Raw genomic sequence first — 17997 nt, 5'->3', positions numbered from 1 at the left:
CCGAGGAGAACTGGGAAAATTATTCCCGTGTCTGATTGGAAAATTCAGTTTTCTGGCGAAGCAAAAGAGAAAATTTCGTTTGCGGACTTTTTGCGTGAAGTGGCGCTGAAGAGAGACGAGAGCAATCTGTCCGACAGTGAGTTTTGGCGTGGCGCGCATAATCTTTTTACGGGACCGGCGAAAACTTGGTTCTTGGCGAATCGGGAAAAATGGGTTTCTTGGGTGGATTTTGAGCCAGATTTTTTGCGAAATTTCAAGCCCGCGAATTTTGACTCGCGACTTTGGCAGCAACTTCGGTTACGGACGCAGGGGAGAGAAGAGCGTTTGAACTTCTACGTGGCTGAAATGCAGCGCAACTTTGCTCTGCTTGAATTTCCTCCACGAGAAGCTGAGCGTTTGTCTTTCCTTCTGGAGCGCCTTAATCCGTTTTTGTTGAAAAATTTGCCATTTTCCAAAATTAATTCTTTGGATGATTTATTGTCTGAAGGATTGAGGTTGGAAGCAGTTCAGTCGCGGATTGATAATTATCGCGAGCCGGTGGCGCCGGATAATCCAGTTCAGCCAAGCCTCGTTTACAAAAAGCCGAATTTGAAAAGTTCAGATAGTGCGAAAGTGAGTAGTGTCGCGAAAGCGCCAAAAGGCGATCAACAAAAACAGCAACCTGCGGCGGCCGCGAGTGATGGTGCTGTCGTGGCCGGGGATATTAGACCGAAATGGACCCAGGGTGGGGCTCAGGGGTCAAATTTTGTCCCAGGTTCAAAGAAACTAAATCCAGCTTTTGCACGTGCGAATTCAGACCCTGGGAATGGGCGTGTGTGTTGGAATTGCTCTAAGCCGGGGCACACTTTTGCTTTTTGCCCCTCAAAACAGGCAAATTTCTTTTGTTGGGGTTGTGGCGCGAAGGGCGTTTCCAGTAAAACATGTAAAAACGAGCGTTGTCGTCGGGCAAAAAACGTGCAAGGGGGCCCTGCTGGCAGCGGCACGCAGCCGAGCGGGCCCGGGCCGAGTGCAGACGGACCGGCGGCGAATGGCGTCGTTTCATAAATAAGATTCATTTAGATACTGTGCGTGCAAAAGTTGATTTGATTAAGCAAAAACTCAAACGTGATGTGAGAAAAGCGGAAAATTGTGAACATGAATTTACGTCCGTAGACGATGATGATAGACTTTTTGTGAAAGTGAAATTAATCGGTAGAGAAGTAGATGCTTTGTTAGATTGCGGAGCCTCAATGTGCATTTTAGGGGGGCCGGCCGCTCAGTTGATTAAAGATTTAAAGTTAAAAACGCGGAAAACAAAAATTTTGAATGTAGAATTGGCGGATGGCAGTCATAATTCGGTGCAAGGCAGTGTTGATTTGCCAATAACAATTGATAATCGGACATTTTTAATTCCGGCGTTAATTGTGCCAAGTGTGGATCAGACTTTGATTCTCGGTTTGAATTTTTGGAGCCGCACAGGATTTATTCCCGATGTATCAAATGGCACTTGGAGTCTCTCTCCAGACGTGGTGCGCGGTGGGCCGAGTGCGAAACTGTCTGCTGCAAAAGCGGATGGGGACGCGCTGACGGAAAAGCACAGGCGTGAGCTCCATGAGTTAATTGATTCGGTGAAGAAAGATTTTCCCCAAAAATTAGGCCGAGTTAAATCTGAATACCATATTGACACTGGCGATGCGAAACCGATTAAGTGCAAACAATTTTACATTGCGCCGCCAATGTTGGAGTTGATGCATAAAAATATAGACGAGATGCTGGAGCTCGGCGTGATTGAACCCGCGCAGAGCCCTTGGTGCTCGCCTGTTTTTTTTGTGCGCCACGATGACAAGGGCAAAGAGCCGCGTTTAGTTTTGGATATGCGTGAAGTCAACAAAGTAACAATTGAGGATGCGTATGCTGTGCCAATTTTAACGTCAATTTTGGATAATTTGGGAGATTTCAGATTTATTAGTTCAGTTGATTTTAAGAAAAGCTATTGGCAAGTTCCTTTAGACGCAGAAAGTCGGCCAAAAACTGCTTTTTTTGTTCCTGGAAGAGGTCAGTTGCAATTTTGCGTGATACCTTTCGGTGCAATAAATAGTGGGCCGGGATTTATGCGTGTTTTGGATGGAATAATTGCGGGTTCCTGGATTAGAAAATTTGTTAAAATTTATGTTGATGACGTTTTTATTGGTACTCCAACGCTAGAATTGCATTTCAAAGTGCTAATTGAATTTTTCCGATTAATGAAAGAGGCGAATTTAACACCAAATTGGGACAAATGTCGTTTTCTGCGGAGCTCAATTAAGATTTTGGGTTATTTTCTTGATGAGAAAGGGTTGCATCCGGATCCCGAGAAAATTAGTGCAATATTGCAATTAAAGCGGCCAGAGAGTGTGAAAGAAGTGAAAATGCTCCTTGGCGCTGTTTCTTATTACCGCCGCTTGATTGATAATTTCAGCACAATTGTGGAGCCGCTTACACGCCTTACTCGTAAGAAAATATCATTTGTTTGGTCTGATGAGCAGGAAAACGCATTTGCGGAATTGAGGGAGGCGTTAATTTGTGATCCGGTGGTGCGATTGCCTGATTTTTCGCGACAGTTTATTTTGTCAACTGACGCGTCAGATGTAGGAATTTCGGGAGTTTTAACTCAAATTTTTGAGGACGGCAAAGAGCACCCAGTTTTTTACGTGAGCAGAGTTTTGAGCGCAGCGGAGCAAAAGTACCCGACGATTCATAAGGAGGCTTTAGCTATTTTGTGGTCAATTGAGCGACTCGAGGGATATTTGGCGTATAAAAAATTTTTGCTCTACACGGATAATAGACCATTAAAATTTTTGCGCGATGTGAAAAATCCGAAGGGCAGGTTAGCCAATTGGGTCGATAAATTGCAGAAGTATGATTTTGAGGTTTTCCATAAGCCGGGAAAATTAAACGTCGTGCCAGATTTGCTCTCTCGTTCTTTCTCCGCGCCGGTTAAAATTGCGCCAATGGCGATTAGAGCCAGAACTCGCGATCGATGGTTCATCGACTTGTTTGAAGGGGTGAGAAATGACCCTGGGAAATTTCCACTTTTTAGAATTGAAGGCGAGAAATTGTTTAAAATTGTGAAAAGTTGGAACCCTTGGGAGGACTCTGAATTTAAACAAGTGGTGCCCAAAGATCAGCGTTCAGATGTGATGCGACAGTGTCATTGCCCACCTGAGGCGGGACATTTCGGATTTCGTAAAACATTCCACAAAATTTCGGAAAATTTTTATTGGCCGAAGATGAGGAGCGATATTGCTCGTTTTGTTTCGAACTGCCGCACTTGTGTGCAGCAAAAGCCTAGCCAAGCCGCGCAGGCGGGATTTATGGTTTCTCACCAGGTGGAGAGACCTTGGCAGGTAATTTGCTCGGATATTGTTGGGGAGTTTCCGCGGAGTTCATTGGGAAATAAATACATTTTGTCAGTTGTGGATTTTTTTTCGAAATTCGTTGTCCTAATTCCATTACGAGAAGCGAGTGCAAATTCAGTGAGCATCGCGCTCGAGAAAGTGTTTTTCACTTACGGTGCGCCTCAGTTATTAATTCAAGATAATGCCAAAATTTACCGAAGTAAAGTTTATAAAGATTTCGCGAAAAGATTTAATGTTGACCTCCAGTTTACGCCACGTTATCATCCGCAAGCAAATCCAGTAGAAAGAGTAAACAGAGTTTTTGAGACAGTGGTGCGCAGCCACGTCTCTGACAATCATAAAGATTGGGATAAATTTTTGCCACAAGTTGCATTTGCAATTAATTCCAGTGTTCACGAGACAACAAAATTTTCTCCATATTTTTTAATTTTTGGCAGACAGCCATCGCTTTATAATCATTTAGGGCCGGAAATTGAAGACGCGGAAATAGTGCACGATCCAGTAGCCGAGTATGCGAGACGCTTTCCGAAATTGAGCAAAATATTCGATGCTGTACGGGAAAGTATGAAGGCAGCCAGCGAAAAGAACGCGCGTTATTATAATTTGCGCCGACGGCCGGGTGATTTGCGAGTAGGCGACACAGTCATGAAGAGGAATTTTGTTTTGTCAAAGAAAGGAGCAGGGTTTTCTGCAAAATTAGTCCCAATGTTTGTTGGCCCATTTAAAATTGTTGAACAAAAGGCTCAGAATATGTTTACTTTGGCAGATGATCAACAGAAAATTATTGGTGATTTTGATTGTAAAGATTTGAAGAAAACATCACTCCAGAAATAAATTTCCACTTTGTGAAAATTTTCTTTGATGGAGGGAGGTATAACGGTTAATTGGCAGATGAGTCGGGCGAAATTTACAGACACACATTTTTGTTTATTTTTTTGAATGATTATTTTTTTATACACTTTTTTTAATTCCAACTTTTACCCTTCCTCTCACCCTAAAAATTTGTAATCACAATCGTTCGCCGAACAACATCAGAGGCGGCGGATTGACAGCGGGGCGAGAGTGGGGCTCGTTGGCGAGTGCACTTTGCACTCGCAGCCGATAGGTACCGAAAGGTGGGGAGTGCGTGCACTCTCCGCGGGTTGCAATCGAGGTCAGTGGCCCACAAACTTTGAAGGGCGACGCACTTGTGTTGGCGTGCGTTCGCCCAGCAGCGATCGGCCGCGTGCCGAGTCGGATCCGATTAAATTTCTGTCGACATTACGAACGTAAGTGTCAATTAATTTTCCCTTGCGGGCCAATTCCGGTGGGACTTCTGTGCCACCCTTTTTCCCAAACGGGTTCACTGACTCGGTTCTTCCCAACCTTTCAGGTGCCCCTCGGGGCCGTTTTGTATCGACTGAACGGTCTCGCGGAGCCGTCTCGGGGCGTCATACCGAGCCGGACACCTAACCACCACCCAGGTGTCCGGGCGACCTCGTCAATTGGGTCGCGCCGCGGGCCACCACTCACATCAGAAGCCGCCCTTCAGCGAGAGGACGTCACCATTGTCGCTGGAACAAGACGGACTGCATCGAGGAACACCGAAGTCGATGAGTACCGTGTTTGATTTATTGTGCGCACACAAACTGTAACCTATCCTTATTTCCTACCCTTTATTTATTATAATTAGTTGAATATTACAATTACACATTTTTCAAATTACTAATCAAAATAAAACATTTATTTCAACTAACTCCATTTGCAATATATTGTTATAATATTCACCATTTTTGCAATATAACCATCAATTAATTTTCAACCGAGTTGCCAAAGTTTATTTATTTTTGAGCCGAACCAAGAAACGAACCCTGCCTCTGCGTTTGTTTAATTTTGTTGAGATAGAAAGTTCTAGAAAGAAATCGTGGTAAGAAATTATCACTGGCATCCCAGAATTTAAGAATTTGTGTCTGAGCAGAAATAAGTAAATTCCTGAATGACGATAGGTCGTTATAACCTGACATAAAAATATAATATTATAGAATATAAATAGAGTGACAATTAAAAAAATTACAATTTTATTTTCCTTTTTTGTACGAAGATGAAGTTTTGTTTGTGGTTTGCAAGTTAATTTAAAGTGGAATCGTTGCTTTTTGGCGGAATTGGCGGCGAACGTTTGTTAGGTCGCTGCCGGTGGTCTGGCTCTGTGTTCTCTCGAGCTGCAAGAAAGAGTTAATATTTCATTTGACGTCGGCCGCGGCTGAGAAGCGCACATGAGAGCGTGTGTGAGTGCATTGTGAGCCGATCAAGGTTGATCATGTATCATGAATCAATAAATAATAGAAAATCGTGTGCTTTTTTCAAAGGCGATACATGCGCCTCGATAATGCACGTTTAATATAATAATAAGCCCCCTGTTATACGAATAAAAACGCCGTTCTCATGATCTGCGAAAGTCATGAGCGATCGCGAGCCAGCAATTTTTCGACTCCTGACAACCACTCGTGCTTCATTTCTTCCACAAACCGAGTGTCAGCGAAAAAAAATGTTAATATACAGAAAATTAGTCTCAATCGCAATAAAGCCATTTTGCTTACAAGTCTTTAAATAAATTTAAAAAAAATAATAATATAATAATCCGAAGTGTAAATTTTAAGAAAAAAAGATTATTAGAGTTGCATTCCTCTTTTTTTGTTCAATTTTCAGTCAATTTTACAAACACTAGTCAGTCTTCCAGTCTCCAATCTAATTTAACTTTTAAGTAACACAAGTTTTTGGTTTTTAAGTACAAAATTTATCATTTTGTCTAAAAGTGACTTTTTTGAGCTTTTTTTTGTTTCTTGCATTAGAAATCTGCTATTTTTCAAATTAAAGAGAGTGCTGAGATGAAAAATTTGCTCATTTTTCTTTAAAAACACTTTCAGACTGAAGAAAACGATTTTTTTTCTCTCATTTATTTAGGCGTCGGCAAAACGGTACCTAACTATGACAAATTTTAACAAATAAGCCAGCAATTTTTATGAAATTTAATTAAATATCAAATTTGTCTCAATTTTATTTTGCATGGTGTGAATTAAACTGCAAAAATTAAAAACTTTCAAAGTTAAATCCAGGCTATGATTTAAAATTTTTCATCCGTATTTTAGCTTCATTCTTTTTCTGCTGGACTGATAAAAATTGTATATTTCGGTTGAAGCTTTTGACAGTTGCGTGTGCGGTGATGGGAAATCGATTAATAAGAAGAAGAGCTGCCGCCGCAAAATAAAAGCGGGACTAATGATTAGAATGCATTGGTGTGTTGGAGGGGCGCGCTTCTTCTTTTTTGCTTCGCGTCACCCGACCATCATCTCGAGAGTTTTTGATCTCGCTGAGAAATATATAAATTCGATGCTCGCCGCGGGCGAGGAAGAAAAGTCCCCAGCGATTCTACTTTTATATTGAATTAAGTCTGTATCTCATCATTTGCATCCAGAGAGAGAAAAGTAAGAAGGCATATAAACACTCATTTGGCAAAATGAGAAGGAAAAAATGCGCGAAACAATGGCGGCCGCGACGAGGACCCAAGAGGCGCTTACTTACTTGGCGCGGCGCCGCCCGGGATTAAAATGAATGAGTATCGGCTGCGAATAATGCAGACTAATGTATTTATGTGCTTTGCTCTCTCTTGCGAGCGTGTGTGTGACGAGGGCGCCGCAATTTTAATGCAGCTCTCGCATTATTATCAATGTGCACGACTGTCTCCTTCCTAATAAACCTCCCTTTATGTGTGGTGGTAATTTTTCCTCCGTTATATACTCGCACCACTTCAACCACTAAACAAAACGAAAGTGCGGGATTTCAGCAAATCGTGATTTATGTCTGCAAACGCGTCGCTCTTGCAACATTTATCATGTTCACGTTTGTTTCTGAATATAAAACGCGGTGTAATTTATGAGATGCTTTAAAATTACGATGGTTTTGTAAAATTCGGCCTGCAATTTTAGTTCAAGTTAAGAAATTGTCAATCGGTTCAGTAGTCCAGAAATTATTTACTCAAAATACTCTCCATTTCAGTTTTAGGTGGTTTTATTGAATTTATATTGTCCTCCTCCTGGATAACAATCCATTTTTTTTGTCAGTCTTCATGTATCAATAAGTGCTTATTTCAAATGTGGAATTTAAGCGTCTGCCCATGGAGAGGCACAAACCAAACTAACTTTGGGGCTTTGATTCAAAGTTTTTGGTCCATTAGCTGAACAAAAAAGATTAAAAATCGGCGCTTTCAGAAAGTTGCTGTTGATAATTTCAAATTTCAATTTATTCCAATGATACGTATAACATGAATTCTAACAGGGTAAACCGAATAAATGTGAATTTATGCTATTTATTAACGAGGAATTTTGCATGTAGTAAAATACCAAGCATTGTTTTTGTTTCATTGTTCCATTTTAAATTTAATTTTTAATATATATTTATTGATTATTGATTGGGCACTAAACCACAGCAGATGTACAAATGTCATAAAAAATACATTAAGATTGTTTTCAATTATAAAAATTACTTTGTTTATTAATTAAAAAACCTGTCAGTCAAACGTTTTGTACACATTTTAGGAATGATTTTACGGAGAATCAATAATCTAGAAAATGCTAGCAAACCCTTTGAAGATGCTTACAATGGTGTTTCCAACCTCAACTGCAACATTGCCAGCAGTTTTGACAACACCGACTGAGACTCCTACAACCGCAGCCCCTGGAGCTGCAATGGCCGAGAGGACTGGATTTCCACAGTCGTGGTGCACTTTTGCAACCAAATTGGCGGTGTCGGAGAACGTGGTGCTCACGCCGCTGACCAGGGTGGTTGCAGTCTTTGCCACTCCTCCGACGGCATTTGTGGTAACGTTGGCGGCTCCGTAGACCACGCATCCGACTCCTTTGCCAATTCCCTTCACAGTGGCCTCAGCAGGACTAATCGTGCCTATGGACATTTCACGTCTCAAACTTTGACCATTGGATCTGGCACCACCCTTTGTAGCGCATCCTCCTGTTGCGATTCCGATCAAATTGACCCCTAGGTCAGCCACCCCGTTCACAGCTCCAGCGAACGCCTCGGACGCACCGTTGATGACGCAGTTAGCCGCCTTGCCGACGCCATCGACAATGGCGCTCGGAGCAAATTCTTCTCCTTTGCAAACTCTGCCGGCCGTGTCGCCTAATTCGTGAACAACATTAGTACAAGTGCCAGCCACTTTGAGCACAGGAACGGTTGCCGTCTTCATGCACGATCTTCCAACGTCCATCAGCCGACGGTTGAATTCTTTGACTCCAACTTCAAAGTGTTGCAACTTGGTCAGAGCGTCCAGAAACCAGGTCTGGCAATCGGTGATCCCAAAAGGACGTATGGTTTCTTCGGAATGCTGCCGGCCAAGGTGTGCAACTGCTTGGGTGAAATTTGCACGTAGCTCAGATTGATGATCGAGGCGGCTTTGAGATATTGCGTGATGACCAGGAGAACAGTTTTGGGCATTTCCACGGAGCCTCTGGTGTGCGGCCCTGCAATCTCAGATGTCATGCTGATCAGCGTGCCGCTTGGTCTTATCACTGATTTGGCGTAGCCTGGCACTAAGAATCCTTCATCGTTGTCACCTGAGAAATTTTCATGCAAATTATTAAAATCCGAGTCAAATAGTTTTGATCTAACAACATACCTTCGATGACAACCCAAAATGTTCCAAATTTGATTCCAATAGCCCAATGGTGAAATGGCGTTTCATCATCATTCATTGAATTTACTCCTCTCCTGACGATGAAGACTTCGCCAAAGCGGGGAGTGTTGTCAGGCTCATCCTCAGGGTACGGAACAACACCCCCATTTTTCGAGTCGCTCACGCCTGAGCTATTAAAGTGGGTAAACTGCAAAAAGATTTTATAAAAGTCATTTAACTTACAAAAAAAAATTATGATGCAAAAACCCATAATAATAATAATTAAAACAAAATAATCTTTTAGATTGTTTACTAAAAATTATTAGACCAGACGCGCGGCAAAACATATATCGTGGCTATCGTGGTAATTATAATTTGAAGGTCCTCTATTCATAAAATTTGATAAGTTTGATAAGTACTTTTTTCTTACCGGCATTATTTTGAAAGAAATGTATGGGTGAAAAGTCTAAGTCAGTCCTTCTTTGAATCCGGCGGCTGCATCAGTTACGTCGTCGTTGCGTAATTTAATTAAAGGTAAAAACTTTTGTTCCAAATTTAAAGTCTTGGTAATTACTCTGGTAATTTTGGATTTTCAATATCGACTTAATTAATTTGGACCGACTTCGTTCAGCTTTCGTATGTGGCGGTGTAGTCGGATTCACCTCACCTGTATGTAAAATTTCCACGCCCTCTCAGTTGCCACCGCGCTCTTCCATTGGGCGAGCGTGTCACGTGATATGTACCACTGATACTGCTTTCTCACGAAAGCGCGCTAAAACTCGGCACGTGGGCCTATACAGTACCTTCATATAAAAAAATATAACTCTCATATTATTAAATTCCGGAAAATTCGATTCAAGCAGCTAATATTTTAAAATTAAGAAGGCGATGGATGAAAATTCTGTGTGGTGTGGTCTTTGAACTTTGACATGACCATAAAAATAAATTTATAATTTTAGGAAAAATTGAAAATAATTAAACCAATAGTAAATTTTTATTGAGATCAGTTTTTTAATTTGAGATCTAATTTACATTACAAGCACATAGCGCTCACTCACAGCACAGCCGACTCACTTAGAAGCTTCCTTCGCGTGGCCTTCTTCTTCGGCCGTTTGGCCTCGAACTGCTCATTTAACTCATGGAGTCGCTGAAATTAATTTTCAGTTAATCTATTTTAGTTTTTTTTTTAAGTTTGTACCTTTTCCAGCAACGATTCCTTCCTCCTAGTGTCCGCTGCTGCCTTTTCTGCAATCTGCTTCTTTCTCTCCTGGATGGCAGGTTCCAGCTCCTCGTCCGAGTCGAAGTCACCCAGGTCAACAACCACTTTGTTGGGGGACTCCAAGGTCAGGCCCTCCTGCTTGAAGTGCTCCTCGATGAGCTTCTCGCAATGGGCAACACTGTTCTTCCAGGCATCCTCAGGGATCTCACGAAGTGCTCTTTCCCAAGTTGCTATCACCACCTCCTTCGAATGACTTTCATTCACCTCAAGAATGAGTTTGTTGTATTTTCCTTTGGTTGTGCTCCAGATGTGCTCAATTGCATTGTAAATGCAGTTGTATGGAGCATTCCTAAGAACAACATGGCCATTCTTCTCCAGCAGGTAGTCAAAAACATAGCTAGAAATTAAAAAGAGAAAATAATTGTTAATATATTCATAATTTAAAAATTTATGAAAATATACCTTTGTTCGTCTGAAACGTGTTCTAAGCAAAGCTCAAACATTTCCTTCTTCTTGAGTTTTGGATCAAAAGGAATTTTATTTTCATCCAACCATTCCTTGAGTTCAGCTTTGCTCCGAGACTTGACAGGCCTCTTTTCAAGCTGCAATTTTTTTTTTTTTGATTATTTCATGTGTTAAGTCTTATTACTGAATTATATTTATTTTTATTTTCAGGTGTGGTATTACTTAAGTTAGTTTTTCAGTTTAAATAATAATCAATTTTAAAGAAAACTCACCACAGTTGAGTGATAGCTGGCATTGTCGATCACTATACAGCATTTTTCTGGCAGGTTGGGAATTAATTGATCAATCGCCCATTTCATGAAATAGTCAGCAGACATGTCTCCATGATAGTCCATATGGGCAACCTTTGATGGAAAAATCAAACTAGCTCCTTTTACGAAGCCGTCGGCGCTTCCAGCGTGCACAATTATGAATCGTTTCCCATTTGAGGCTCTCACCCTGCCGACTGCTTCCGAGCTTCCGTCAAACCAACCAAAAGCCACATTGGACCCATTTTGAAAAATCCAGGTCTCATCCAGGAAAATAAATGTGTAGCCCAGTTTTTTTAGCTTCAAATAACGCCTCAGAAAAGTTCTAGAAAAAAGAGAAAAAATTTAGAATAATTTTGAAAATTTGATTAATACTGATCGACAACTTAAAAAAATAGAATTTTTACACAAGAGTAAAATTTCAGCCAGTTTTTTAATTATTCAATATTTACCTTCTCCATGCTATGTTTTGAGGCGTCTGTTTGAATTTTTCCCGGAAGTCAGTTTTCCGGTAGGAGAAGCTTAGCTCATCTTTTAGCAATCTCCGTAGGCTTGAAGTACTGCCTTCAAACAGTTTCCTTGCGACACACCGATCCATGACAGTATTTATAGTTGTGTGCTCACCTAATAAATAGAAAGTGCCAAGTTATAAATTATTTAATTTAAAAAAAATTGTTGCTAAAATACTAAAATAAATTTACAACTCAATATTTAAATTGCCTGATATTAAAGCCAAAACTAAATTAGTAGGATAAGTTAAATAATGATATTTTAAATAATTTCAATAATTACCTTTTCTCTTCATTTCATAAATCAAGTTTTGAATGCATTTTAACGTGAAGGAGTCCACTCCAGTAACTGGTGCTGGCCTATTTAATCCTTTTTTCGGTGTTTCTATCTTTTCTCCAGTTTTGAGCACGTTTAAAACCGTCCTCTCGGAAACCTATTAGATTTTTAAATCATTTTTGTCCAAATTAAGGAAAGAAAAAATTTCCTTACCCCCAACAATAATGCTGTTTGCGTTGCTAATTGGGTGTAGCTTCGGTTTTCACCAGGTTGCCGAATTAAAGTGAAATGAGCGGAGAGTATTGCTCTCCGTAACTCTTGATTGACACTTTTTCCAGCTGGTCTTTTGAATGGATTTTCAATTGGGCCTGGATGATGCACAAGAGCCTTGTATTTTTTGGCAAATGGTGTAGCTGGTAAGTCGCCAAATCGATCATCCTCTTCATTTTCGTCGACCAGCTTTAATTTTATCAAAGTTTTAATATGTTGCAATTTTTTTCAAATTTTAATTCATTGATTAAAAAAAAATTAATTTACTGCACATATCAAATTTAACCTACCTCTTGAAAGTCTTTGGAGGTGGACGGGCCATCTTCCATGCTTGGAAATTTTCTTCAGAATGAGTGTGCAAGCACTTTGTGAGTGCATTTCCATGCGGGGATGATTCATAACGCCGGTAATTATGCCCGAGGTGCCCCAGACGATTGCCATTAGGGCGCTCTGCGCGACGAGCGTCACCTCCGCGTAATGAGTGGCGCCGAAGCCGTCGAATGCACCAGACTAATTATTAACCAATAAAATTCACCACTTCCTTGATTTGTCAGCCTCTAAAGAACACTTCCAATACTGCCTAAATTTTTTAATTCTACGTGTTGAATAAAAAAATTCATAAATTAATAATTCAAATTATTACAAAAATTTCAGTATTATTAAAAAAATAATGACAAAATTATCATTAATCTCTATCTTAACCATTAGTCAAACGACCTGGAAATTTCATCGCCTTCTTAATTTAATGCTGCTTAAATTGAATAAAATAATTGATCGCTTATATATTATATTTTATATTGAGCCAGTGTATAAGCCCGCGTGCTGAGTTTTAGCGCGCTTTCGTTTCAAAAGTGTACCTGGGATGAATGTCACGTGATGCGCTCACCCAATAGAGCGCGGAGGGCGTGGAAATTTTACATACAGGTGAGGTGAATTATATGTCTATGCGTCTCGCCAGCAGCTGATTTGAGAAAATAATAACAACAGCACGGTCACGATGGGGCGTGTGGCTTCGCGCTTCGTGCGAGCACAGTTTGAAACTTTGGCTTCACGTATTTTTGTACTTGTGTATAATAACCACATTGAGTATAGTGGGCTGGGCTGTAGATTTTTTAAATGCATGTTTCATTTTATCATACTCTCGTAACCCTAAAAATCTTGTCATGTGAATTTTTTTCGGCAGCAAACTAAGTATTAGATTAATGAAACGATTAAAAAGAAACGAAATTAATAAATAAATAAAGTATGTTTTTTATTTAACAATTTCTGTTTTTTTTTTCTTTTTTATGGCTATCTGCTACTAAAATTTATAATAAAAATTTTTGTTGGATAATGGGCGCTCAAGAACTACTTACAATCTCGATGAAATGGAATTCAAAGAAAAAGAATGTTTTATCAATTAACTTTTATATTTTGTATTTTATATCCAATAAATAACTAATCTTCTGCGTTTTAAGCACCTCTATAACTCATGAGTCATCTTTTAAGATAAAAATTTGTGATTTCGAAGCTAAAAAAAAAACTGAATTTTATTCTTTCAAAACATTATGTGATTTTTAATTTAAATTGCAGCACTTATAAAAAAAAAGCAGGAATTGAATATCATGGAATCAGTGTATAATTTTAATTAATTACATCTGCAGCTACTTTAAATTTGAATTTAAAGCTTGAGAGAGAGCCTTTTACTCTTACATCTTCAATTAAAAATTAAGCCAAATTTTTAATACAAATTTTAATTATTATTTTTTTGTTACAAATTTTACTTATTGCTTTAAACTTTTCACTTGGAAACTTTTACAATTTATTCAGTACATAATTATGGCCCTGTGAAGCGCTCATTAAATATAGTTGAAATTTATAAAAAAATTTAACAATTTATATTTAAGTAAGTTGCAGCTAAAAAAAATTGACAGTACAACTCTGCATAATAATAATAATAATTAAAAAAAAAAAAATTTCATCCATCCTTTTTTATTGAGGCATAATAAGTCAAAAATAATAATATTAAAAAATGAAACTTTATTTGCTCCTTACATGCAAATGCTTTTAATTCTTCTAAATTTTACCACAGTATAAGTTTTTACAAAAATTTTACATTGATTTTAAATAACTAGAAAATCCTACATTATTTTTAAATATAAATAGAAAATCCTTTCATTATCATCGCTTGTTTGAGACTTTTACCATTAGGAAAAATTATTTAATCTAGAAAATACTTGCAATACCATCGAAGATGCTTACAACAGTGTTTCCAACCTCAACTGCAACATTGCCTGCAGTTTTCGCAACACCTACCGAGACTCCTACCACCGCAGCTCCTGGGGTTGCCAGAGCTGCAAGGACCGGATTATCGCAGTCTCGGTGGACTTTTGCAACCAAATCGGCGGTGTCGGAGAACGTGGTGCTCACGCCGCTGACCAAGGTGGTTGCAGTCTTTGCCACTCCTCCGACGGCATTTATGGTAACGTTGGCGGCTCCATAGACCACCAGTCCAGCGCCCTTTCCAACGCATTTCACTGTTGCCTCAACTGGACCCATTCTGCCTGCAGCCACCTCACGGTTCAGAGTTTCGCCGTTTGATCTTGCACCGCTGTTCGTAGCGCATCCACCGGTAGCAAGACCAATTAAGTTGACACCAAAATCAGCCACTCCATTCACAGCTCCAGCAAAGGTCTCGGACGCTCCGTTGATGACGCAATTGGTCGTCTTGCCGACTCCATCGACGATGGCGCTGGGAGCAAATTCGTCTCCGTTGCAAACTCTGTCTATGGTCTGGGCTACTTCGTGAACGGCATTTGTGTACGTACCAGCCGCTTTGAGCACAGGCACAGTTGCCGCTTTTACCAATGACCTTCCAACATCCTTGACCCGGTTATGAAATTCCTTGTCGCCAACTTCAAAGTGTTGCAACTTGTCCAGAGCGTCCAGAAACCACGTTTGGCAATCATTAATCCCAAGGACGTACGGTTTTTTCGGAATACTTCCGGCCAAGGCGTGCAACTGCTTGGGCGAAATTTTTACAAAGCTCAGATTCACTGTCGAAGCTGCTTTGAGATACTGCGTGATGACCAAAATCAATTCCGGGGAACCCTTTGTGTATGGGCCAACCTCCTCAGATTTCATACTAATCAGGGTGCCGCTGGGTGTGGACGTTGATTTGTTATAGCCTGGCACCAAGAAATGTCCATCGTTGTCACCTTTCATTAAATACATATCATGTAAAATATAAAAAAAAGTTATAAACACTTTTCGCACTGTACCTTCAATGACAACCCAAAAAGCTTCAAATTTGATCGCAATAGCCCAGTGATGAAACGGTGTTTCTTTGTCTGTTTTAGAACTGACGCCTCTCCTGATGATGAAGACTTCTCCATAACGAACGATGTCATCAGGCTCATCCTCTGGGTAAGGAACAAAACCTCCTCTTTTTGAGTCGCTTGAGCTTGAACTGAACTGCAAATGCAAGCATTGTTTATAAATATACGAGGAAAATATCCCAAACTTAGAGTCTGATATTAACTGAATTTATTATATTTGTCACTCAAATATTTCCAAAATAAATTTCTTAAAATTCAAAAAGTAAATAATAATTATTTAAATCAAAATATTTTGATAGTAAAATGCTTTTGTATTAAAATAATTATTTTAACTTTTGCATATACATATTCTCCTTACCGGCATTTCCAAGGAATTACTCCTGCGTTAAAGGCCAAAGTCCTTCTTATTTGGGAGTCCGCGCGTCTGCGAGACTTTCAGCCGCGTAGTTTAATTATAGTTGCGATGCGAATCAAAATCTGCTCTATGCGAGGCGGTGAGCATCATTCATATGAAGATTGTAAACCTTAGACCTTTTCGCGAAATTGCTTCGCTCACACGCGAAAGTCTAGTAATTGTACTCTCGGCTTCAAAATAAGCGGACAGTCGGTTTCACGCGCTATTTTTAAGAACAACAAAATGATGTTGGTACTCGCAGCGCTAGCAGGTCTGATACCAGTCGGCCGACTCACATTTTGCAAGCGTTTATTAAAAAATGATTTCAACAAATTGCACCGGCCGTGCAAATTTATTAATTTTTTTTATATTTTAATAGAATAAAAGTGTGCAAATATTTGGTTGAGAAAATATAATATTCTATATTAGTCTTGTTGATCACGAGGTTTTTTATAATAATAAAACGCTCAGATTTATTGTTTTTCATTCAATTTTATTGTAATTCTTTAATCTTTTATTACCATGACAGTAAATGTACAGAAGTTATCAAAATTTCATCCAAAATTTAGTGATAGAATTAATTTAAATATAAATATTAAATTATTTTTAAACTATAAGTGATTTTTTTTTATTCATTAATTTGCTGATGGAAAATTTTATGACAACTTGCAAATAATCTAAAAAATACTTGCAATACCATCGAAGATGCTTAAAACAGTGTTTCCAACCTCAACTGCAACGTTGCCGACAGTTTTCGCAACGCCGACTGTGACTCCTGCAACCACAAGACCTGGGGTTGCAAGAGCTGCAAGGACCGGGTTATCACAGTCTCGGTGGACTTTTTCAAGCAAATCGGCAGTGCCGGTGACCGTGTCGCTGACGCCACTGACCAAGGCGGTGGAAGTCTTTGCCACTCCTTCCACGGCATTCGTGGTTGCGTTGATAGCTCCTTTTCCCAAGTCTTCCACGATTTCCACTACTGGATTCATTCTGGCCTGGTAAATTTAAAATGAAAATGAAGAATCACGCAGGTGAAAAAAGGGATTTCTAAATGCAATTTAAATTTCTCTGTTAGTGAAACTTTTGCGTGCCCCTTACCAGCGTGTTTTTAAAGAAACTCTTAAAGCAAAAAATCTTGTTTGAATCCGCCGACGCCGACAGTGTGGCTGCAGGCCGGTATTATAGCGTAGACCTTTTAAAAGGTAACTCGCAGCGTTATATAAGTATAATTAACCTAAGACTTTTTGAAAAGTCTAGACATTAAAATGTATGTCGCGTGTGTTGCAAATTCACACACGTCGTTCCGAAAAGTCTTTCAATTTGCAATTATATATTTGATAAACTGCATGTTTTCTTTAGCTAAAAGCATTCGTTTATTCAAATTTAATTAACATTACATGAAATATGATTTCATCAATAATTTTTAAAAATAAACAGCAATGGTAATAACAAATGAACCTAAAAGAGAAATTTCATGGCAATTTATGTCTACATTAATTTACAATTAATTTTCCACTCGCACAAAGTAGTATTATTATTTGAAGAAGGGGATTTTGATGGAAGTTCGTTGTTCACAATTTCTACTACACCCTTGAGTAATTGAGAAGAGCTTTTAAGTTTTGCCCCATTTTTTTGCTTCTATTTTTTCACATAATTTGAATAAAATTTGAAAATAACATGTCGGCTAAAAATTTCCAAAAAAATCACAGTGGACGCTTTTGTTGCCTGTATTTTAATAATTGTCTTATCTTCATTACTATTCCATTGAAAAAAATTAAAGCAACAATTAATAAACGCACCAGCGTTACCAATTAAACTAATTGAAGTGCAAGTTGCCTAGTATAATTTTCATCATAATCGGGGTGCTCTGCCTCCTGGCCCTCTTGTCTTACCAAGAGAACACAGTTTTCTTCTGCAAATAAATTACACAGAAAATACATGTACTAGTTAGTTAGTTTTTTTTTTAAGAAAGTGGTTTATTTAATACCCCCTTGCTTAAAATCTGGTTTGCGATATGAAAAAAAAAACTCCTTTTTGCTGATCAAAATAAAATTGTTTAAATTTCCATGCCAAAAAAGGCCATTCCATTTGCTCAATTTCTTTATAAATGCGACTCTTTTACTCTAGAATCGCAAGATTTTTGTACGTCCTTTTCAATTTTATTTGCATTTTTTGTTTTTCAACTAAATTTTTTTCAAC

General features: G+C 39.1%; 4 protein-coding genes and 1 long non-coding RNA gene across 5 annotated transcripts; all 5 read right to left on the bottom strand.

The window, feature by feature from the left end:
- Positions 1 to 7649: 7649 nt before the first annotated feature.
- LOC132200309 (uncharacterized) lies at positions 7650 to 9248 on the bottom strand. Its single transcript, XM_059625692.1, has 2 exons — positions 9043 to 9248; positions 7650 to 8980 (listed from the first exon to the last, which is right to left on the bottom strand). Exons 1-2 carry the CDS (start codon positions 9116 to 9118, stop codon positions 8685 to 8687), a joined length of 372 nt encoding a protein of 123 aa, XP_059481675.1. The 5' UTR covers positions 9119 to 9248; the 3' UTR covers positions 7650 to 8684.
- On the bottom strand, positions 7975 to 8613 carry LOC132201466 (uncharacterized). The gene has a single exon (XM_059627646.1). The coding sequence runs from the start codon at positions 8611 to 8613 to the stop codon at positions 7975 to 7977; it is 639 nt and encodes a 212-aa protein (XP_059483629.1).
- An 810-nt stretch (positions 9249 to 10058) lies between the features above and the next one.
- LOC132201465 (uncharacterized) lies at positions 10059 to 12416 on the bottom strand. Its single transcript, XM_059627645.1, has 8 exons — positions 12378 to 12416; positions 12031 to 12276; positions 11824 to 11974; positions 11484 to 11655; positions 10996 to 11356; positions 10721 to 10860; positions 10238 to 10655; positions 10059 to 10186 (listed from the first exon to the last, which is right to left on the bottom strand). Exons 1-8 carry the CDS (start codon positions 12414 to 12416, stop codon positions 10094 to 10096), a joined length of 1620 nt encoding a protein of 539 aa, XP_059483628.1. The 3' UTR covers positions 10059 to 10093.
- A 1677-nt stretch (positions 12417 to 14093) lies between these two features.
- LOC132201350 (uncharacterized) lies at positions 14094 to 15976 on the bottom strand. Its single transcript, XM_059627461.1, has 3 exons — positions 15763 to 15976; positions 15348 to 15540; positions 14094 to 15284 (listed from the first exon to the last, which is right to left on the bottom strand). The coding sequence occupies exons 1-3, from the start codon at positions 15766 to 15768 to the stop codon at positions 14293 to 14295; spliced, it is 1191 nt and encodes a 396-aa protein (XP_059483444.1). The 5' UTR covers positions 15769 to 15976; the 3' UTR covers positions 14094 to 14292.
- Positions 15977 to 16437: 461 nt separating this feature from the next.
- Positions 16438 to 17022, bottom strand: LOC132200813 (uncharacterized). Its single transcript, XR_009442199.1, has 2 exons — positions 16897 to 17022; positions 16438 to 16793 (listed from the first exon to the last, which is right to left on the bottom strand). It is a non-coding gene; the product is annotated as an uncharacterized LOC132200813 (long non-coding RNA).
- Positions 17023 to 17997: the final 975 nt, after the last annotated feature.

Source organism: Neocloeon triangulifer, unplaced genomic scaffold (genome assembly GCF_031216515.1).
Source record: "Neocloeon triangulifer isolate White Clay Creek 2 clone unplaced genomic scaffold, ASM3121651v1 ptg000014l, whole genome shotgun sequence".
Lineage (NCBI taxonomy): Eukaryota > Metazoa > Arthropoda > Insecta > Ephemeroptera > Baetidae > Neocloeon > Neocloeon triangulifer.
The sequence above is the reverse complement of the archived record's forward strand: the minus strand, read 5'-3'. Positions and strand labels throughout refer to the sequence as shown.